Below are 19,381 nucleotides of genomic sequence, written 5' to 3' on the forward strand. Positions count from 1 at the left end.
ATCACTGGTAATGATATTGAAACACTAATAAAAAAAAAAACTCCCAAACAAAATTCCAGGACCAGATAACTTCACAGGGGAATTCTATGAAACATTTGAAGAAGAGTTATCAATTCTTCTCAAGCTATCCCAGAAAATTGAAGAGGAGGTAGTACTTCTAAACTCATTCTATGAGGTCCGCATTACCCTGATACCAAAACCAGACAAAGACACACACACACACACACACACACACACACACACAGAGAGAGAGAGAGAAAATTACAGGGCAATATCTCTGATGAACATAGATGCAAAAATCTTCAAAAAAAATATCAGCAAACTGAATACAACAATACATTAAAATGATCATATACCATGATCAAGTGGGATTTATTTATTCCAGGGATTGAAGGATGGTTCAATAGCTGCAAATCAGTCAATGTGACACATCACATTAATGAAACAAATGTAAGAAATCATATGATCATCTCAGTAGATGCAGAAAAAAAGCATTTGACAAAATTCAACATCCATTTATGATAAACACTCTCAACAGAGTGGGTATAGAGGGAACATACCTCAACATAATAGAGGCCATATATGACAAATCCACATCCAACGCTGTACTCAACAGTAAAAAGATGAAAGATTTTCCTCTAAGATTAAGAACAAGACAAGGATGCCCATGCTTACCACTTTTAATCAGCATGGTATTGGAAGTCCTAGCCATGGTAACCAGACAGGAAAAAGGAATAAAAGGTGTTAAACTGTAAGGGAAGAAATAAAACTGTTACTATCTGCAGACAACATAACTACATATAGAACACCCTAAAGACTTCACCAAAGCACTATCGAATCTAATAAAAGAGTTCAGTAAAGTTGCAGGATACAAATTTAATAAACAGAAATCTGTTTCTTTTCTATACACTAATAATGAACCATTAGAAATGAAGAAAACAATCCCACTTACTGTTACTTCAACAAATAAAATATCTACGAATAAATTTAACAAAGGAAGTAAAAGACCTTTACTCTGAAAACTATAAGACATTGATAAAAGAAATTGAAGATGACACAAATAAACAGAAAGATACTCTGTGCTCATGGATTGTAAGAATTAATATCATTAAAATGTCCATATTACCTAAAGCAATCCACAGATTCAATACAACCCCTTTCAAATTACCTATGGTATTTTCCACAGAACTAGAACAAATAATTCTAAAATTTGTATGGAACCACAAAAGACCCCAAATAGCCAAAGCAATCTTGAGAAAGAAGAACCAAGATGGAAGTATCATGTTCCCTGATTTCAAACTATACTACAAAGATATAGTCATTAGAACAGCATGATACCAGCACAAAAGCAGGCATATAGATGAATGGAACAGAATAGAGAGCTCAGAAGTAAACCCACTCTTATATGGTCAGTTAATCTACAATAAAGGATGCAAGAAGGTACAATGGAAAGAAACAGTCTCTTCAATAAATGATGTTGGGAAAACTGGACAGCTAATTGTGAAAGAATCCAACTAGACAACTTTTTCATACCATATACAAAATAAAATCAAAATGGATTAAAAACTTAAATGAAAGATCTGAAACCATAAAACTCCTAGAAGAAAACATAAGCAGTAACCTCTCTGACATTGATCTTAGCAATATCTTTTTAGATGTATCTCCAAATATCCAATAGCAACAAAAGCAAAAATAAATTAATGTGACTAAATCAAACTAAAAAGTTTTTGCACAGTGAAGGAAACCACCAACAAAATGAAAATGCAACCTACTAAATTGAGAAGATATTTGCAAACAATACTTGTGATAAGGGGTTGATATATAAATATATAAACAACTCATACAATTCAATATCAAAAAAATAAACAACCTGACTTAAAAATGGGCAGAAACCCTGAATAGACATTTCTCCAAAGAAGACAGATGGCCAACAATCACATGAAAAGGTACTCAACATCACTAATCAACAGGAAAATGCAAATCAAAACCTCAGTGAGATACCACCTCACACCTGTCAGAATGGCTATGGTCAAAAAGACAAGAAACAAGTGTTGGCAAGGATGTGGAGAAAAGGGAACCTTGGTGAATTATTGGTGGAAATGTAAATTAGTGCAGCCACTATGGAAAACAGTATGGAGGTTCCTTTAAGAACTAAAAATAGAACTACCATATGATCCAGCAATTCCACTTCAAGGTATTTAACTGAGGAAAATGAAAACACTAATTCAAAAAGATATACACCCCTATGTTCTTTGCAGCACTATTTACAATAGCCAAGACACAGATGCAACCTAAATGTCCCTCAATATATGAATGGATAAAGAAGATGTGGTGTGGTGTGTGTGTGTGTCTGTGTGTGTAATGGAATATTACTCAGCCATAAAAGAGTGAAATCTTGCCATTGTGGCAATATTGAGAGACCTAGAACGTACTATGCTAAGTGAAATAAGTTAGAGAAAAACAAATACCATATGATTTCACTTATATGTGGGATCTAAGAAACAAAGGAACAAACAAAACAGAAACAGACTCATAAATACAGAGAACAAACTGATAGTTGCCAGAGGGGAGGGGTGTGCAAGGACAGAACAAAATAGGTGAAGGGCATTTTGGGGCACAAACCTCCAGTTATAAAAAAGTCACAGGGATATAATATATACATAGGGAATATAGTCAATAATATTTTCACTTTGTATGGTGATGGATGGTAACTAGACTTACTGTGATCATTTCATAATGAATAAAAAATATCAAATCACTATGTTGTATACCTGAAAGTAACATAATATTGTATGTTAATTATAACAATAAAAAATGTTGAATCACAGAGTCATAGAATTTCAGGATTGGAAAGAACTCAGAGGTCATTTAGTCTAACTCCTTTATACGAAAGAATCCCCTCTACAACATCCCTAATAAACTCCTCTTCATTCTCTCCTTGAATCCCTTCATGATAGTGAGTTTAACCTCTCCCCGATGCCTCAGGTAAAAATAAATGCATCTTATTACATTCCAGACAGATTTTCCACCTTCTATAATAGTAGTTGTTTTCAGCATTGTGAAACCTACCAATTTGATTAGTCTGAGTCATATGTCTTTCACCTACTTTGTGTGTAGATAAGGGGAAAAAGTCAACTATGGAACATCCAAGGTTTTCATTTCTATTTACCTGTCCACCTATATGCTGCCTCTTTTCAGAATGAATATAAATGAAATGACTTAAAACTGGATGCAATAGCATTATTAAAATAGAAATAGAAATTCAAAGTTCTGAAAAGAAATGCTTAACTCAAAGGCTAATGTAGTTGCTGGCATTGAAATTAAATGTATCAGTGGGCTTTCCACAAGTCAAGACAAAAGGAGAAACAATGGATTACAGTTCTCCTTATCTAACAGGAGAAAGTATATTAACTCTCCATTAAATGAAAATTTTTCTTAGTTCTAAAATTATAAGAGAATTTCTCATGTAGAACCTTCTAAAAGAGATTTATTTTTTAGTTTTCTATGTGCATTCATTTTTGCCCTCTAATGTACCGCCAAGAACAGTGCTGAGCAGCCCTTAAACTTTTACAAATCTCACCTCAATCCAATGCTAAAATTCTGTTGAATACAGGGGACAAAGCATAGGCACTGGATAACTATTCTTTCAAAAGGGGCTATCAAAATCGCTGTTTGGGGCTTCCCTGGTGGCGCAATGGTTGAGAGTCCGCCTGCCGATGCAGGGGACACGGGTTCGTGCCCTGGTCCGGGAAGACCCCACATGCCGCGGAGTGGCTGGGCCTGTGAGCCATGGCCGCTGAGCCTGCACGTCCAGAGCCTGTGCTCCACAACGGGAGAGGCCACAACAGTGAGAGGCCCGCGTCCCGCAAAAAAAAAAAAAAAAAAAAAAATGACTGTTTGTTTTTTTTGGGTCAACACTATGGGGCAATAGCTTCCACACGTCCGATTCTTATCTTAGTAGATGGGGACAAATGAGAAACTGAGTTAATCTCTCCTGTGGCATTACCGTCATTCCTTCACCTCTCCTGGAAACAACTGCAGTTGGGTCGTCACTAGGCACAAAACGATGTCCTTGTAAACTGAGAGAGGTGTACAGAACATGGTGGATGATGAGCAGACAGTGCTGTGAGGGTCTGCCGGAATATCTGATAAGACTGGATCTCTCAGAAGGAAAGTGACATTATGCAAGCAAAAAATGTTATAGTAAGCAAAAGGTAATGTGAAGAAGGTGGGGTTTCTCACTTGCTCCTTAAACACCCCAATTATTTTCCCAGGAAAGGCATTATAGACCCCTGCAGCCTGAGAATTTACCAATGGGCCAAATTGTGTCTTCCTATAGTTAAGCCCCTGTGGTTTTACAATACTTCTCTCCATTCTTGGATTGAAGATTTGGGGGGAGGGGTATGTATACACAATGACCATTTCACCTTTGAAGGCCTTTGTGGTACCTAGGACATCACAAAAGGTCCTTAGTAAAAATAAATTATTCTCTTTATCACAGTTGTTTAGACTTTACCTGGACTGCATGGTTCTATCACTAAATTCTAAATAACTGAAGACAAGAGATTTCACCTCCCTGCCCACACCTACAGCCAGCCAGACTGAGCTCTGCTTTCTTCTCTATGGCTAGAAAAGGCACATCTGTAATCTGTATTTCATCTGTCCAAATGTGGCAGTTCACTTATTATTATTGTTGTTGTTACTACTATTGAATCCAGATTATATCTAGAGGTCCCTTGAGGCCAATAAGCTAGATTCCGTTCATACAAATTAGTTATTATAAAATGAATCCAAGTACAATAAAAGTAACCTCCATATCAGATGAGGCTATTTGTACACTGGACAACAAAATGTATTCATGGTGCTACCATGGAGAGAATGAGAGAGATTTCAGACTTACTCTAAAGAGGGCATAGGTACACCTTTGAAAGAGTAACCCAAACAAATGACTTGGCTTCTTACAGAATTAGAATAAACTAGATACACATTTGTTTAAAGCTGGGATATTATAGAGACATAACAGTAATGCTAATACACATGCTGATGGCTGGCAAGTGCAAATAAGCGTGTTGATCACTATTTCACAACACAGTTTATTAGGACATGCAACTGCCAGAAATTAAAGTCAATGCTAAGTGGAAAAACAGCTATGTACAGCTTAATCTTCTCCTCATTTTTAGCCATTCTACCCTGCAAACCTCTTTTTGATTAGCAGGAAGCCTGGGAATAGAAGGTACAATATAATAATAAAAGAGGCCTATGAATTATTGGATACTTTTTTTTTTTCTCTTTTTTGTGGTACGCGGGCCTCCCACTGCTGTGGCCTCTACCATTGCGGAGCACAGGCCCCGGATGCGCGGGCTCCAGCCGCTCCGCGGCATGTGGGATCCTCCCAGACCGGGGCACGAACCCTCATCCCCCGCATCGGCAGGCGGACTCTCAACCACTGCGCCACCAGGGAAGCCCCTATTGGATACTTTTTAAACGCTATGAAACCTTGCAGGAGAAGCACCAGTTAAGACAAGTACACACTTCCCTAGAGCATTTTAAAATATCCTAAAGCATACGTGATGAATTGGTGAATGTTTGCCTCTCAGAAAGCTCTCTGCTTTGGGAGGCTGAGTAGCACAAATACCCTGTGTGGAAGAAGTTGGCATAGCAACTCTGCACTTGCAGTGGTGAATCAGAGTAAACGGGTGCATAAGACAGCTACTGGAATGTGTTTACTTCTCCACAAAGGGGTTAAATCTTATAAAGCATTTTTGGCTTCTCTTTATCAGAAATAACAAACCCTTCAGTCATAAATTAAGGCAGTTCATTTGCTGAACAGGACAGGATATTTATGACTCATGGAAAGATTTATTACCTGTACCCTGTATAAATTAGGTGACATTTAGGCTAAAAATAAGTCATTTCTCCCTCACAGTAGACACAATTCTCCATTGACCGGAAAATGATACCAAAAAATAAGCTTTCTGTGTTGGTTAAAAAATACATTCCAGAGAAAAGAATTGCTTACCTGTTGACAACGGGCCCCTTGAAATGTGGGTCATGTATCCTTGGATCACCTGCATTTAAAACAAAGAACCTGCTAAGCATATAAGCCAACGAAATGGCAAATAAATACATATAAAATATTAATAAAGGAAAAATTTATATCTTAGCTAGTCCACTGCTCAGTGCAGTGTTGAACTCATTCTTTGGTCCAGTGAAACATCAGTATGCCTTGGATACAGCTGTCAATCATTTTCCCTCTCTCCAGCTAGAAGCAAGTCTGGGAAGAGCTGTTAAGGACCATAATTCTTAGATACACTGTGTACATATCTCCCACAGTTCTGAGCAGCAACATTATAGACTGTAGCCAGGAGAGCAAAACTTGAAGCCTTTCCAGTCTGCAAGAGCACATTCTACCATCTGCCATTCCCAAGTATTGCTGTGTATTTGTGAGGTGCACAGTATAATAGAGATGTCTGCTTATCCCAGTTCTCCCTTTCCTCTCAGTAGATGAGACTTTCCTTTGAGAAGTTGGAAAACTAGTCACTGTTGGTCTCTGCCATGTTGGCTATATGGTATATACAAATCATTATTATATTATACAAATGTTATTTCTGTTTTTTTTTTTTAGATCTACTGGCAGACTTCATGCCATTTGAAGGTGGGCCCTAGTCATTTACTCTTGCATCATGATTGCCATATATTTCCCTTGTCTTTAAACAGTACAAAGTAGACACAGAATGGCCTTTCCCTCACATGTACTGGGTAGGCCCAGTAACAAGTTCTGTAGAATTATTTCTGGCCAAAGTTTTATGTTTTGCAATTCTCAATCCCCGACTCTTCTTCCCCAGCCTAAGGACTCCTGCTCTCTTCTTCTAGGGATTTGTCCCTATAAGAAGGCCTAGTTCTGATTTAAAGACAGAATCAAAAGGGACTGGCAAAAAGAGGCCTGTGTGTCAGCAACCTGACTCAGCCTGTTCTCAGTGGGGAAATCAGACCTGAGGACTCAGAAACCTCTTCAGTGTAATCACAGGCTGAGGGCAGAACAACAGGAAGGTAAGGACAGACTTGCAACAGAAATACCAGAGCCAGTCAGTCAGCAAATATTCATAAAGCACCTATTACATGCTGAGAGCTCTAAGGGGATACAGAAGATCTATAAAGCATGGTCCCTGTCTTCGAGACCTTGCAGTTGGTGGGGCAAGATCGACATATTGATTCATTCAACAAATATTTGTTGAGAATCTTCATATATCAGGCCCTGTGTTGTAATACATGAACAATGAATATACCCGTATAAAATGATTAATCAAGTACTAAATTATATGTATCGGCCTGAAGTTACAAGAGTTACAAGAGTTCTGAGAAAGTAGGTTTCATCAAGGACTAGAGCAGTCAAGGGGGTTTCATTCAAGAAGTGAGATTTTTGTGAAAGACTGGAACAAAACGAAAGGGAAAAGAGAAACATTCTGAGTGAGTGAAACTAGAATTCTGTTAAATTCAGTAACTATGTATTGATCACCTGTTATGTGCTCTGCATTAGAAGAAGCACTGCAGGGGATACAAGATTTAGTGAAACACAGTCTCTGCCTTCAACAGGCTAACAAAGTGGTGAAGCAGGGAGAGAAATAAGAAAAGAACACAAGTCGCTATCAAATAAGGCAGAATGTGATATCGTAAGAGGGGTTACAAGGAAAGCGTTAGGAACGTTCTAAGGAAGGAGAGGTCACATCCAGTTTAGATTAGTAAGGAAGGGTTCCTAGAGCCACAATATCTTGAGATGGACAAATAAAGTTTAGAGATGTATGAAGTCACAGAGTTAGGAAAGAACAGCATGTTTGCAGGAATGGTGAAAAGATCAGCCTAAATGTAGTCATAGATAATGGAACAGGAGGAGGAAAACATAAAGCTGAATAGATACTATGGAACCAGAACTACAGAAAGCCAAAAAAGCCAGGGATGTAAGTTTTTTTATATATCCTAGACCACAGGGAGTCATAGAAGGATTTGGAACAAAGGAAGGACAAGGTACAAGCAGGGCTTAATTAAGGAAGAGCAATCTGGTGGCCGTATATAAGTTGTATCACAAAGTGCAAAGTCAAGGGGACCAACCAGGAGTCTATTGCAGTAATAGAGGTAAAGTGATGTGAGCCACGACCCAAATGGTGGTACAAGTAATGGAAAGAGAGATTCAAGGTTCATCACAGAGCAGTCGTGTGGCTTACGGGTTAGGAGCAATGGCTCTGGAGTCAGACTCCCTGATCTCTATCACTTACTAGCAGTGACCCTAGACAGATCATATCACTTCTCTGAGTCTCAGTTTCCATATTTGTATATGGGGATGATAATAGTACCTAAGCCAGGAAGATGTTATGAGGATTACATGAATTAATACCTGTAAAAGTGCTTAAAACAGTGGCTGGCACTTAGCAAGCCACCAATGAATGTTCATTCTTAGTCACAGAATTACATGAAAAAGATAAAAAAGCACTTGATGAACAGTAAGACTTAGGGTGTAAAAGAGAGAAGTCAAAAAAGGTGCCAAACAAAGAGATTTCAGACCTAGAAATTGTGATTCTCAGTCACTTCTGGCCTTTATCTCAGTTTAACGAAATGTTGATGCTATTAAAACAGATGGGAATGTTAGCAGGTGGAAGAGGTTATACAGTTGTTATAAGAAAAAGAGCATGAGGTTGATTTGGCTCTTTTTGAATTTGAAGTGACATCTAACTGAAAGTCCAGTGTTCAACTGGAGTTCAGAAACTGAAGTCTTGTGGGGAGGGAGAGGGATGGACTGGGAATTTGGGGTTGGTAGATGTAAATTATTACATTTAGAATGGATAAACACTAAGGCCCTACTGTATAGCACAGGGAACTATATCCAATCTCCTGGGATACACAATAATGGAAAAGAATATTTTTTAAAAAAAGAATGTCTAGGGGAGGAGCTTCAAGATGGCAGAAGAGTAAGACGTGGAGATCACCTTCCTCCCCACAGATACACCAGAAATACATCTACACGTGGAACAACTCCTACAGAACACCTACTGAACGCTGGCAGAAGACCTCAGACCTCCCAAAAGACAAGAAACTCCCCACATACCTGGGTAGGGCAAAAGAAAAAACAGAGACAAAAGAATAGAGATGGGACCTGCACCAGTGGGAGGGAGCTGTGAAGGAGGAAAGGTTTCCACACACTAGGAAGCCCCTTCGCAGGCGGAGACTGCGGGTGGCGGAGGGGGGAAGCTTCGGAGCCGCAGAGGAGAGCGCAGCAACAGGGGTGTGGAGGGCAAAGCGGAGACTCCCACACAGAGGATCAGTGCCGACCAGCAATTACCAGCCCAAGAGGCTTGTCTGCTCACCCGCCAGGGCGGATGGGGGCTGGGAGCTGAGGCTCGGGCTTCGGAGGTTGGATCCCAGGGAGAGGACTGGGGTTGGCTGCGCGAACACAGCCTGAAGGGGGCTAGTGCGCCACGGCTAGCCGGGAGGGAGTCCGGGAAAAGGTCTGGAACTACCGAAGAAGCAAGAGACTTTTTCTTGCCTCTTTGTTTCCTGGTGCGCAAGGAGAGGGGATTAAGATTGCAGCTTAAAGGAGCCTCAGAGACGGGCCCGAGCCGCAGCTAACAGCGCGGACCCCAGAGACGGGCATGAGACACTAAAACTGCTGCTGCTGCCGCCACCAAGAAGCCTGTGTGCAAGCACAGGTCACTATCCACACCTGCCCTCCTGGGAGCCTGTGCAGCCCGCCACTCCCAGGGAAAACTTCCCCGGGAGAACAAACGGCGCCTCAGGCTGTTGAAACATCACACCGGTCTCTCCCAACACAGGCTCAACCCTGCATACCATACCTTTCCCTCCCCAGGGCCTGAGTGAGCCAGAGCCCCCAAATCAGCTGCTCCTTTAACCCTGTCCTGTCTGAGCGAAGAACAGACGCCCTCAAGCGACCTACACGCAGAGGCGGGGCCAAATCCAAAGATGAACCCCAGGGACTGAGCGAAAAAAGAGAAAGGGAAATCTCTCCCAGCAGCCTCAGGAGCAGTGAATTAAATCCCACAATCAACATGATGTACCCTGCATCTGTGGAATACCTGAATAGACAACGAATCATCCCAAATTGAGGACATGGACTTTGGGAGCAATGATATGTATATATTTTTTTCCCCTTTTTCTCTTTTTGTGAGTGTGTACATGTATGCTTCTGTGTGTGATTTTGTCTGTATAGCTTTGCTTTTACCATTTGTCCTAGGGTTCTGTCTGTCCGTTTTTTTGTTTGTTTGTATTTCTCTTCTTTTTTAGTACAGTTTTTTAGCTCTTGTTATCATTGGTGGATTTGGTTTGGTTGCTCTCTTCTTTCTTTCCTTTTCTTTTTATTACTTAAAAAAATTTTAACAATTATTTTTATAACTTTATTGTATTTCATTTCAAATTATTTTATTTTACTTCACTCTTTCTTTCACTTTTTCTCCCTTTTATTCTGAGCTGTGTGGATGACAGACTCTTGGTGCTCCACCCAGGGGTCAGGGCGATGCCTCTGAGGTGGGAGAGCCAAGTTCAGGACACTGGTCCACCAGAAACCTCCCAGGTACACATAATATCAAACAGTGAAACCTCCCAGAGATCTCCATCTCAATGCCAAGGCCCAGCTCCACTCAACGACCAGCAAGGTACAGTGCTGGGCACCCTATGCCAATGTATTAGCAAGATAGGAACACAACCCCACCCATTAGCAGAGAGGCTGCCTAAGATCATAATAAGGTCATGGACACCCCAAAACACACCACCAGACATGGACCTGCCCAGCAGAAACAAGATCTAGCCTCATCCACTAGAAAAAAGGCACTAGTCCCTTCCACCAGGAAGCCTACACAACCCACTGAACCAACCTTAGCACTGAGGGCAGACACCAAAAACAAAAGGAACTATGAACCTGCAGCCGCAAAGGAGAAAAGGAGACCGCAAAGACAGTAAGTTAAGCAAAATGAGAAGACAGAGAAACACAGAGTAGATGAAGGAGCAAGGTAAAAACCCACCAGACCTAACAAATGAAGAGAAAATAGGCAGTTTACCTGAAAAAAGAATTAAGAATAATGATAGTAAAGATGATCCAAAATCTTGGAAATAGAATGGAGAAAAAACAAGAAATGTTTAACAAGGACCTAGAAGAACTAAAGAGCAAACAAACAATGATGAACAACACAATAAATGAAATTAAAAATTCTCTAGAAGGGATCATCAATAGCAGAATGACTGAGGCAGAAGAACAGATAAGTGACCTAGAGATAAAATAGTAGAAATAACTATGGCAGACCAGAATAAAGAAAAAAGAATGAAAATCATTGAGGACAGTCTCAGAGACTTCTGGGACAACATTAAACAAACCAGCATTCAAATTATAGGGGTCCCAGAAGAAGAAGAGAAAAATAAAGGGACTGAGAGAATATTTGAAGAGATTGTAGTTGAAAACTTCCCTAATATGGGAAAGGAAACAATTAATCAAGTCCAGGAAGCACAGAGAGTCCCACAGAGGATAAATCCAGGGAGAAACACGCCAAGACACATATTAATCAAACTATCAAAAATTCAATACAAAGGAAATATATTAAAAACAGCAAGGGAAAAACAACAAATAACATAGAGGGGAATCCTCAGAAGGTTAACAGCTGATCTTTCAGCAGAAACTCTGTAAGCCAGAAGGGAGTGGCAGGACATATTTACAGTGATGAAAGAGAAAAACCTACAACCAAGATTACTCTACCCAGAAAAGATCTCATTCAGATTGATGGAGAAATTCAGACCTTTACAGACAAGCAAAAGCTAAGAGAATTCAGCACCACTAAACCAGATTTACAAAAAATGCTAAAGGAACTTCTCTAGGCAGGAAACACAAGAGAAGGAAAAGACCTACAATAACAAACCAAAAACAATTAAGAAAATGGTAATAGAAACATACATATTGATAATTACCTTACATGTAAATGGATTAAATGCTCCAAACAAAAGACATAGACTGGCTGAATGGATAAAAAAACAAGACCCGTATATATGCGGTCTACAAGAGACCCTCTTCAGACCTAGGGACACACACAGACAGAAAGTGACGGAATGGAAAAAGATATTCCATGCAAATGGAAATAAAAGGAAAGCTGGCATAGCAATTCTCGTATCAGACAAAATAGAGTTTAAAACAAAGACTATTACAAGAGACAAAGGGATCTATCCAGGAAGAAGATATAACAATTGTAAATATTTATGCACCCAATATAGGAGCACCTCAATACATAAGGCAAATACTAACAACCATAAAAGGGGAAACTTACAATAACACAATCAATTAGGGGACTTTAACACCCCACTTTCACCAATGGACAGATCATCCAAAATGAAAATAAATAAGGAAACACAAGCTTTAAATTATACATTAAACAAGATGGGCTTCATTGATATTTATAGGGCATTCCATCCAAAAACAACAGAATACACTTTCTTCTCAAGGGCTCATGAAACATTCCCAGGATAGATCATATCTTGGATCACAAATCAAGCCTTGGCAAATTTAAGAAAACTGAAAATGTATCAAGTATCTTTTCCGACCAAAACGCTATGAAAATAGATATCAATTACAGGAAAAAAGGTGTAAGAAGAAACAAACACATTGAGGCTAAACAATACACTACTAAATAACCAAGAGATCACTGAAGAAATCAAAGAGGAAATCAAAAAATACCTAGAAACAAATGTCAGTGAAAACACGGCAACCCAAAACCTAAGGGATGCAGGAAAAGCAGTTCTAAGAGGGAAGTTTACAGCAATACAATCCTACCTTAAGAAACAAGAAACATCTCAAATAAACAACCTACCCTTCCACCTAAAGCAATTAGAGAAAGGAGAACAAGAAAACCCCAAAGTTAGCAGAAGGAAAGAAATCATAAAGATCAGATCAGAAATAAATGAAAAAGAAATGAAGTAAACAATAGCAAAGATCAATAAAACTAAAAGCTGGTTCTTTGAGAAGATAAACAAAATTGATAAACCATTAGCCAGACTTATCAAGAAAAAAAGGGAGAAGACTCAAATCAACAGAATTAGAAATGAAAAGGAGAAGTAACAACTGACACTACAGAAATACAAAGGATCATGAGAGATTACTACAAGCAACTATATGCCAATGAAATGGACAACTTGGAAAAAATGGACAGATTCTTAGAAATTCACAACCTTCCAAGACTGAACAAGGAAGAAATAGAAAATATGAACAGACCAATCAGAAGAACTAAAATTGAAACTGTGATTAAAAAGCTTCCAACAAACAAAAGCCCAGGACCAGATGGCTTCACAGGCGAATTCTATCAAACATTTAGAATAGAGCTAACACCTATCCTTCTCAAACTCTTCCAAAACATAGCAGAGGGAGGAACACTCCCAAACTCATTCCATGAGGCCACCATCACCCTGATACCAAAACCAGAAAAAGGTGTCATAAAGAAAGAAAACTACAGGCCAATATCACTGATGAACATATATGCAAAAATTCTCAACAAAATACTAGCAAACAGAATCCAACAACACATTAAAAGGATCATACACCATGACCAAGTGGGGTATATCCCAGGAATGCAAGGATTCTTCAACATATGCAAATCAATAAATATGATACACCATATTAACAAATAGAACGAGAAAAACCATATGATCATCTCAATGGATGCAGAGAAAGCTTTTGATAAAATTCAACACCCATTTATGATAAAAACCCTCCAGAAAGTAGGCATAGAGGGAACTTTCCTCAACATAATAAAGGCCATATATGACAAACCCACAGCCAACATCATCCTCAATGGTGAAAAACTGAAACCATTTCCACTAAGATCAGGAACAAGACAAGGTTGCCCACTCTCACCACTATTATTCAACATGAAAGTTTTAGCCACAGCAATCAGAGAAGAAAAAGAAATAAAAGGAATCCAAATCGGAAAAGAAGAAGTAAAGCTGTCACTGTTTACAGATGACATGATACTACACATAGAGAATTCTAAAGATGCTACCAGAAAACTATTAGAGCTAATCAATGAATTTAGTAAAGTAGCAGGACACAAAATTAATGCACAGAAATCTCTGGCATTCCTATACACTAATGATAAAAAATCTGAAAGTGAAATTAAGAAGACACGCCCATTTACCATTGCAACAAAAAGAATAAAATACCTAGGAATAAACCTACCTAAGGAAACAAGAGACCGGTATGCAGAAAATTATAAGACACTGATGAAAGAAATTAAAAATGATACAAATAGATGGAGAGATATACCATGTCCTTGGAGTGGAAGAATCAACATTGTGAAAATGACTCTACTACCCAAAGCAATCTACAGATTCAATGCAATCCCTATCAAACTACCACTGGCATTTTTCACAGAACTAGAACAAAAATTTTCACAATTTGTATGGAAACACAAAAGACCCCGAATAGCCAAAGCAACCTTGAGAACGAAAAATGGAGCTGGAGGAATCAGGCTCTCAGAATCCAGACTATACAACAAAGCTACAGTAATCAAGAGAGTATGGTACTGGCACAAAAACAGAAATATAGATCAATAGAACAGGATAGAAAGCCCAGAGATAAACCCATGCACATATGGTCAACTTATCTTTGATAAAGGAGGCAAGAATATACAATGGAGAAAAGACAGCCTCTTCAATAAGTGATGCCGGGAAAACTGCACAGCTACATGTAAAAGAATGAAATTAGAACACTCCCTAACACCATACACAAAAATAAACTCAAAATGGATTAAAGACCTAAATGTAAGGCCAGACACCATCAAACTCTTAGAGGAAAACATAGGCAGAACACTCTGTGACATAAATCACAGCAAGATCCTTTTTGACCCACCTCCTAGAGAAATGGAAATAAAAACAAAAATAAACAAATGGGACATAATGAAACTTAAAAGCTCTTACACAGCAAAGGAAACCATAAAGAAGACAGAAAGACAACACTCAGAATGGGAGAAAACATTTGCAAATGAAGCAACGGACAAAGGATTAATCTCCAAAATTTACAAGCAGCCCATGCAGCTCAATATCAAAAAAACAAACAACCCAATCCAAAAATGGGCAGAAGACCTAAATAGACATTTCTCCAAAGAAGATACACAGATTGGTAACAAACACATGAAAGAATGCTCAACATCATTAATCATTAGAGAAATGCAAATCAAAACTATATTGAGATATCATCTCACACCAGTCAGAATGGTCATCATCAAAAAATCTACAAACAATAAATGCTGGAGAGGGTGTGGAGAAAAGGGAACCCTCTTGCACTGTTGGTGGGAATGTAAATTGATACAGCCACTCCGGAGAACAGTATGGAGATTACTTAAAAAAATAAAAATAGAACTACCACACGACCCAGCAATCCCACTGCTGGGCATATAACCTGAGAAAACCATAATTCAAAAAGAGTCATGTACCCCAATGTTCATTGCAGCTCTATTTACAATAGCCAGGACATGGAAGCAACCTAAGTGTCTATCGACAGACGAATGGATAAAGAATATGTGGCACATATATACAATGGAATATTACTCAGCCATAAAAAGAAACAAAATTAAGCTATTTGTAGTAAGGTGGATGGACCCAGAGTCTGTCATAGAGAGTGAAGTAAGTCAGGAAGAGAAAAACAAATACCGTATGCTAACACATATATGGAATCTAAAAAAACTCGTTCTGGTGAGCCTAGGGGCAGGACAGGAATAAAGTTGCAGATGTAGAGAATGGACTTGAGGACACTGGGAGGGGGAAGGGTAAGCTGGGATGAAGTGAGAGAGTAGCATTGACATATATACACTACCAAACGTAAAACAGATAGCTAGTGGGAAGCTGCCGCATAGCACAGGGAGATCAGCTTGGTGCTTTGTGTCCACCTAGAGGGGCGGGATAGGGAGAGTGGGAGGGAGACCCAACACGGAGGAGATATGGGAATATATGTATAGTTGATTCACTTTGTTACACAGCAGAAACTAACACACCATTGTAAAGCAATTATACTCCAATAAAGATGTTAAATTAATAATAAAAAAAGAATGTGTATATGTGTATAACTGAGTCACCTTGCTGTACAGCAGACATTGGCACAACATTGTAAATCAACTCTATTTCAATTTAAAGAATTAGAAAAAAAACTGAAGTCTTGGGTCAAATCTTGAGGTAAATATTTGGCAGTCATAACGTTACCACATGAAAAGTAATAAATTTTCCATAAAGAATATCAGGATCTCTTGTTATAATGACAATAACAGTAACATTTAATATGTTTTTAGCATTAAACGTTTAATACGTTTTTAGCACTGTACTAAGTGCTCTTATGCATTATTTTGTTTACTTTGAAAACATAACCTTATTGTGTAGGAAGACTGGAAACCATTATTAGCTTCTCTTTACCTATGCAAAAAAACAGGCATAAAGAGGCTAAGGACTGTACCCACTGTCACCCAGGTGGTAAATAATGCACCTGGGAGCCACACTCGTCCCTGTCTCGTTGCAGCAGAACAGACCCATGTTGGTCATACCCTGCAATGCCAGCATCGGTTCCTACTCGGGGAAGTGAGTAAAATGCTTCCTGTTTGAGACAGTCTGTATATCCTTCAGTTCTCTGACACACAGTCAGCTTCCTTTCTGACTGCTTGTCTGGCTCTGCCTCATGGTGACAAATACATTTCAGGGTATCTAGTCACCCCTTCTCTGGGAACTGACTTCCTCTGTAATCCACAGGCATGGTCTCTGGCTGCCAAGTTTCTCCCATGTGCCTGCTCCTTGGCAATCAGTGACTAGATCTGGTTTGGACACTAGACCCAAACTAGGCCAGTCATTTCTGGCCACTCTATCCCAGGAATTAGAATTAGAATAGACAGTGAGTCAGTCATCAGGAGATCAGAACTGCAAAATATAAAGCTTGAAGACCAGAGAAGCAGAGAAAGCGAGCTTTCAGAAAGAAATTACTGAAGCAGATGTACAAGGAGAAGTGAAGATGGAAATCCTGATAGACTTCAGCTTCCTGTTCCAGTCCCTACCTGAGACCTGGGGTTGAGTTTCATGAGATACACTGTATCCTTATACTTAAGTCCTTTTTCTTGCTTTTTGCTAGGTACAGGCAACCAAGTAGTCGCACTAATACACTCACTCTCTTGACCTGACCTAGGGTTTCAATAACTCATTTTAACAACATTATTTTATCGTTGCAATAAAAAGGTGGTGGGGATTCAAGGATGAATTCTGGAGACTAAGTCTGCTTTCACAAATCTCACAGTTGAGTAAGAAATATAAGCTCAAGACTATAATATCAACACTGGTGTTAAGAGCCATGATAGAGACATGCAGAGGGTGCTGTGGAGCGCAGAGGGTGTCATGAATGGATAGGTCTCTCCTGCTCTTGACTGACTCTGAACTTGGCCTCTATTTCCCAACAGGTCTCTAGCCCCTGTGCTTTTTGACTTGGATCTTCCACTCTGATGTGGAACACTAGTGCCGATATTCTTGCTGGTTCCAGATTTCCATCCCCAAACTGGCTGAACAGCTAAAATATCTCGAAAACTTTTTGGGGGGGAGTGGTACAATTTCCAACCCCTCCACACAAAGTACTACAATTCTGTAGGTCTGTGGTTGACCTAGAATGTGTAATTTTTGTTTTTTATTTTTTTTTGCGGTACGCGGGCCTCTCACTGTTGTGGCCTCTCCCGTTGCGGAGCACAGGCTCCGGACGCGCAGGCTCAGCGGCCATGGCTCACGGGCCCAGCCGCTCTGCGGCATGTGGGATCTTCCCGGACAGGGGCACAAACCCGTGTCCCCTGCATCGGCAGGCAGACTCTCAACCACTGCGCCACCAGGGAAGCCCTAGAATGTGAAATTTTTAATGTCCCATCAGATAATTCTGATGCACAATCAGATTTGGAGACCATTAGGCCACTTGATTTTATTCTGAATGCCATTCTTAACCTCTGTCTTAGTTCATGCACAGTCCTTAATTCTAGATGTACATAACAGACCAAACCTGATGGAGTAAGAGAAAAGTAGGTCATCAGATGCGTATGAGCTTTGGGAAACACCACAATTAAGGGTAAGAGATAACAGTTATAGAAAGAGAAGCAGAAAAGTGATATTCAAGAAAGCTCAAGAATTTCAAGAAAGAAGGATTATAAATTCCACAGAAAAATGATTATTAAACGAATGCTTATTTGTACCAGGAACTGCTGTTAAGTGATTTACACACAGATATGTCATTTTTCACAATTCCACATAGAACACAGTGTGAATTGTACCCCCTTGAGCTGTGCAATACAATAGCACTGGTATATTTATTATATCATTTAATGCTACCAATAATTCTGTGATGTATGCCATTGTTATCCTTCAATTTTATAGATAAGGAAGTTGAGTCACAGAGGATAAGCTAATTTGCCCTAGCTCACTCAGCTAATAAGGGGTGGAGATGGCATTCAAAGGCAGATGGTCTGATCCCAAAGCCTGTGTTGAGCTACCTGGCAGTGAATTTCTCAATAATGATCTTAGAGAAATTCCATAGATGAGTGGGGAGAGGCGATATATTGAAAGAGTTTAAAAACTTATATTGATCCTGAAATTATTTGCTTTTTACGTAAAAATGGGGAAAACTGGTTTAAAAGTGTCTAGTCTGGCTTCTAATTTTGGTGTGATTTGCACCTCACAAAGTGAAAAAGTGGACTGTAGTATAAATGAAATGCTATTGTCAAATCTGAAAAGCTGACACTTTTTGATTGTAAATTCTGGCTGCCTTATATTTCAGTTGCAAATACACTAAGACCACAGTCAAATGATAAGATTTAGCTGATTTCATATAGTAATGGCAGCTGAAAAGTGATGACTTCAGCCTGCCCCATGTGCTGACAGAATTTGTATTGTCATGCAAATTTTTTATTTCCTGAAATCAATACAAGGCATTGCTTTTTCTGAGGCTCTCATGTGCTCTAATTGCATCTCTGGAATAAATTGACTGAGGGGCCAGCTAAGTAAAAGGAGATACAGTGTTTCACTATCACATAGCTTAGCTAATTAAATGCAATTCATATTTCTCACTTAAAGAAAAAGAAATTAAGATTAGGTAATCATTTTAAAAGCTTTTTCAGTTCATATGACTCTCTGATCACCAAAAGTGTTGTGACAATACAATCGCTAAAAAATTTTCATTACAGACAGTTGCACATTTGTTATCGTAGCTAACAGTTTATACTGCATGCATACAATACAATTTTTTCTTACTAGAAATAATTCATGAATATTATGAAAAACAGTCCAGGTAATTAATTCACTTCATGGGTGCTGATGGCACATGACTCTGTCGAATGAAAATGTC

General features: G+C 39.2%; 1 protein-coding gene across 2 annotated transcripts in view; it reads right to left on the reverse strand.

Annotated features, from left to right (window-relative positions):
- Positions 1 to 19,381, reverse strand: part of SLC44A5 (solute carrier family 44 member 5) — a gene marked incomplete at its 3' end in the record, with an annotated part of 381,161 nt that overhangs the window by 159,676 nt on the left and 202,104 nt on the right. For both annotated transcript variants that reach the window (XM_079943833.1, XM_079943832.1), the window contains exon 2: positions 6,020 to 6,068. In XM_079943833.1, the coding sequence (XP_079799959.1) occupies positions 6,020 to 6,068 (49 nt within the window). The remainder of the gene's footprint in view (positions 1 to 6,019; positions 6,069 to 19,381) is intronic.

This window comes from Stenella coeruleoalba (genome assembly GCF_951394435.1).
Source record: "Stenella coeruleoalba genome assembly, chromosome: 1".
Taxonomy (NCBI): domain Eukaryota; kingdom Metazoa; phylum Chordata; class Mammalia; order Artiodactyla; family Delphinidae; genus Stenella; species Stenella coeruleoalba.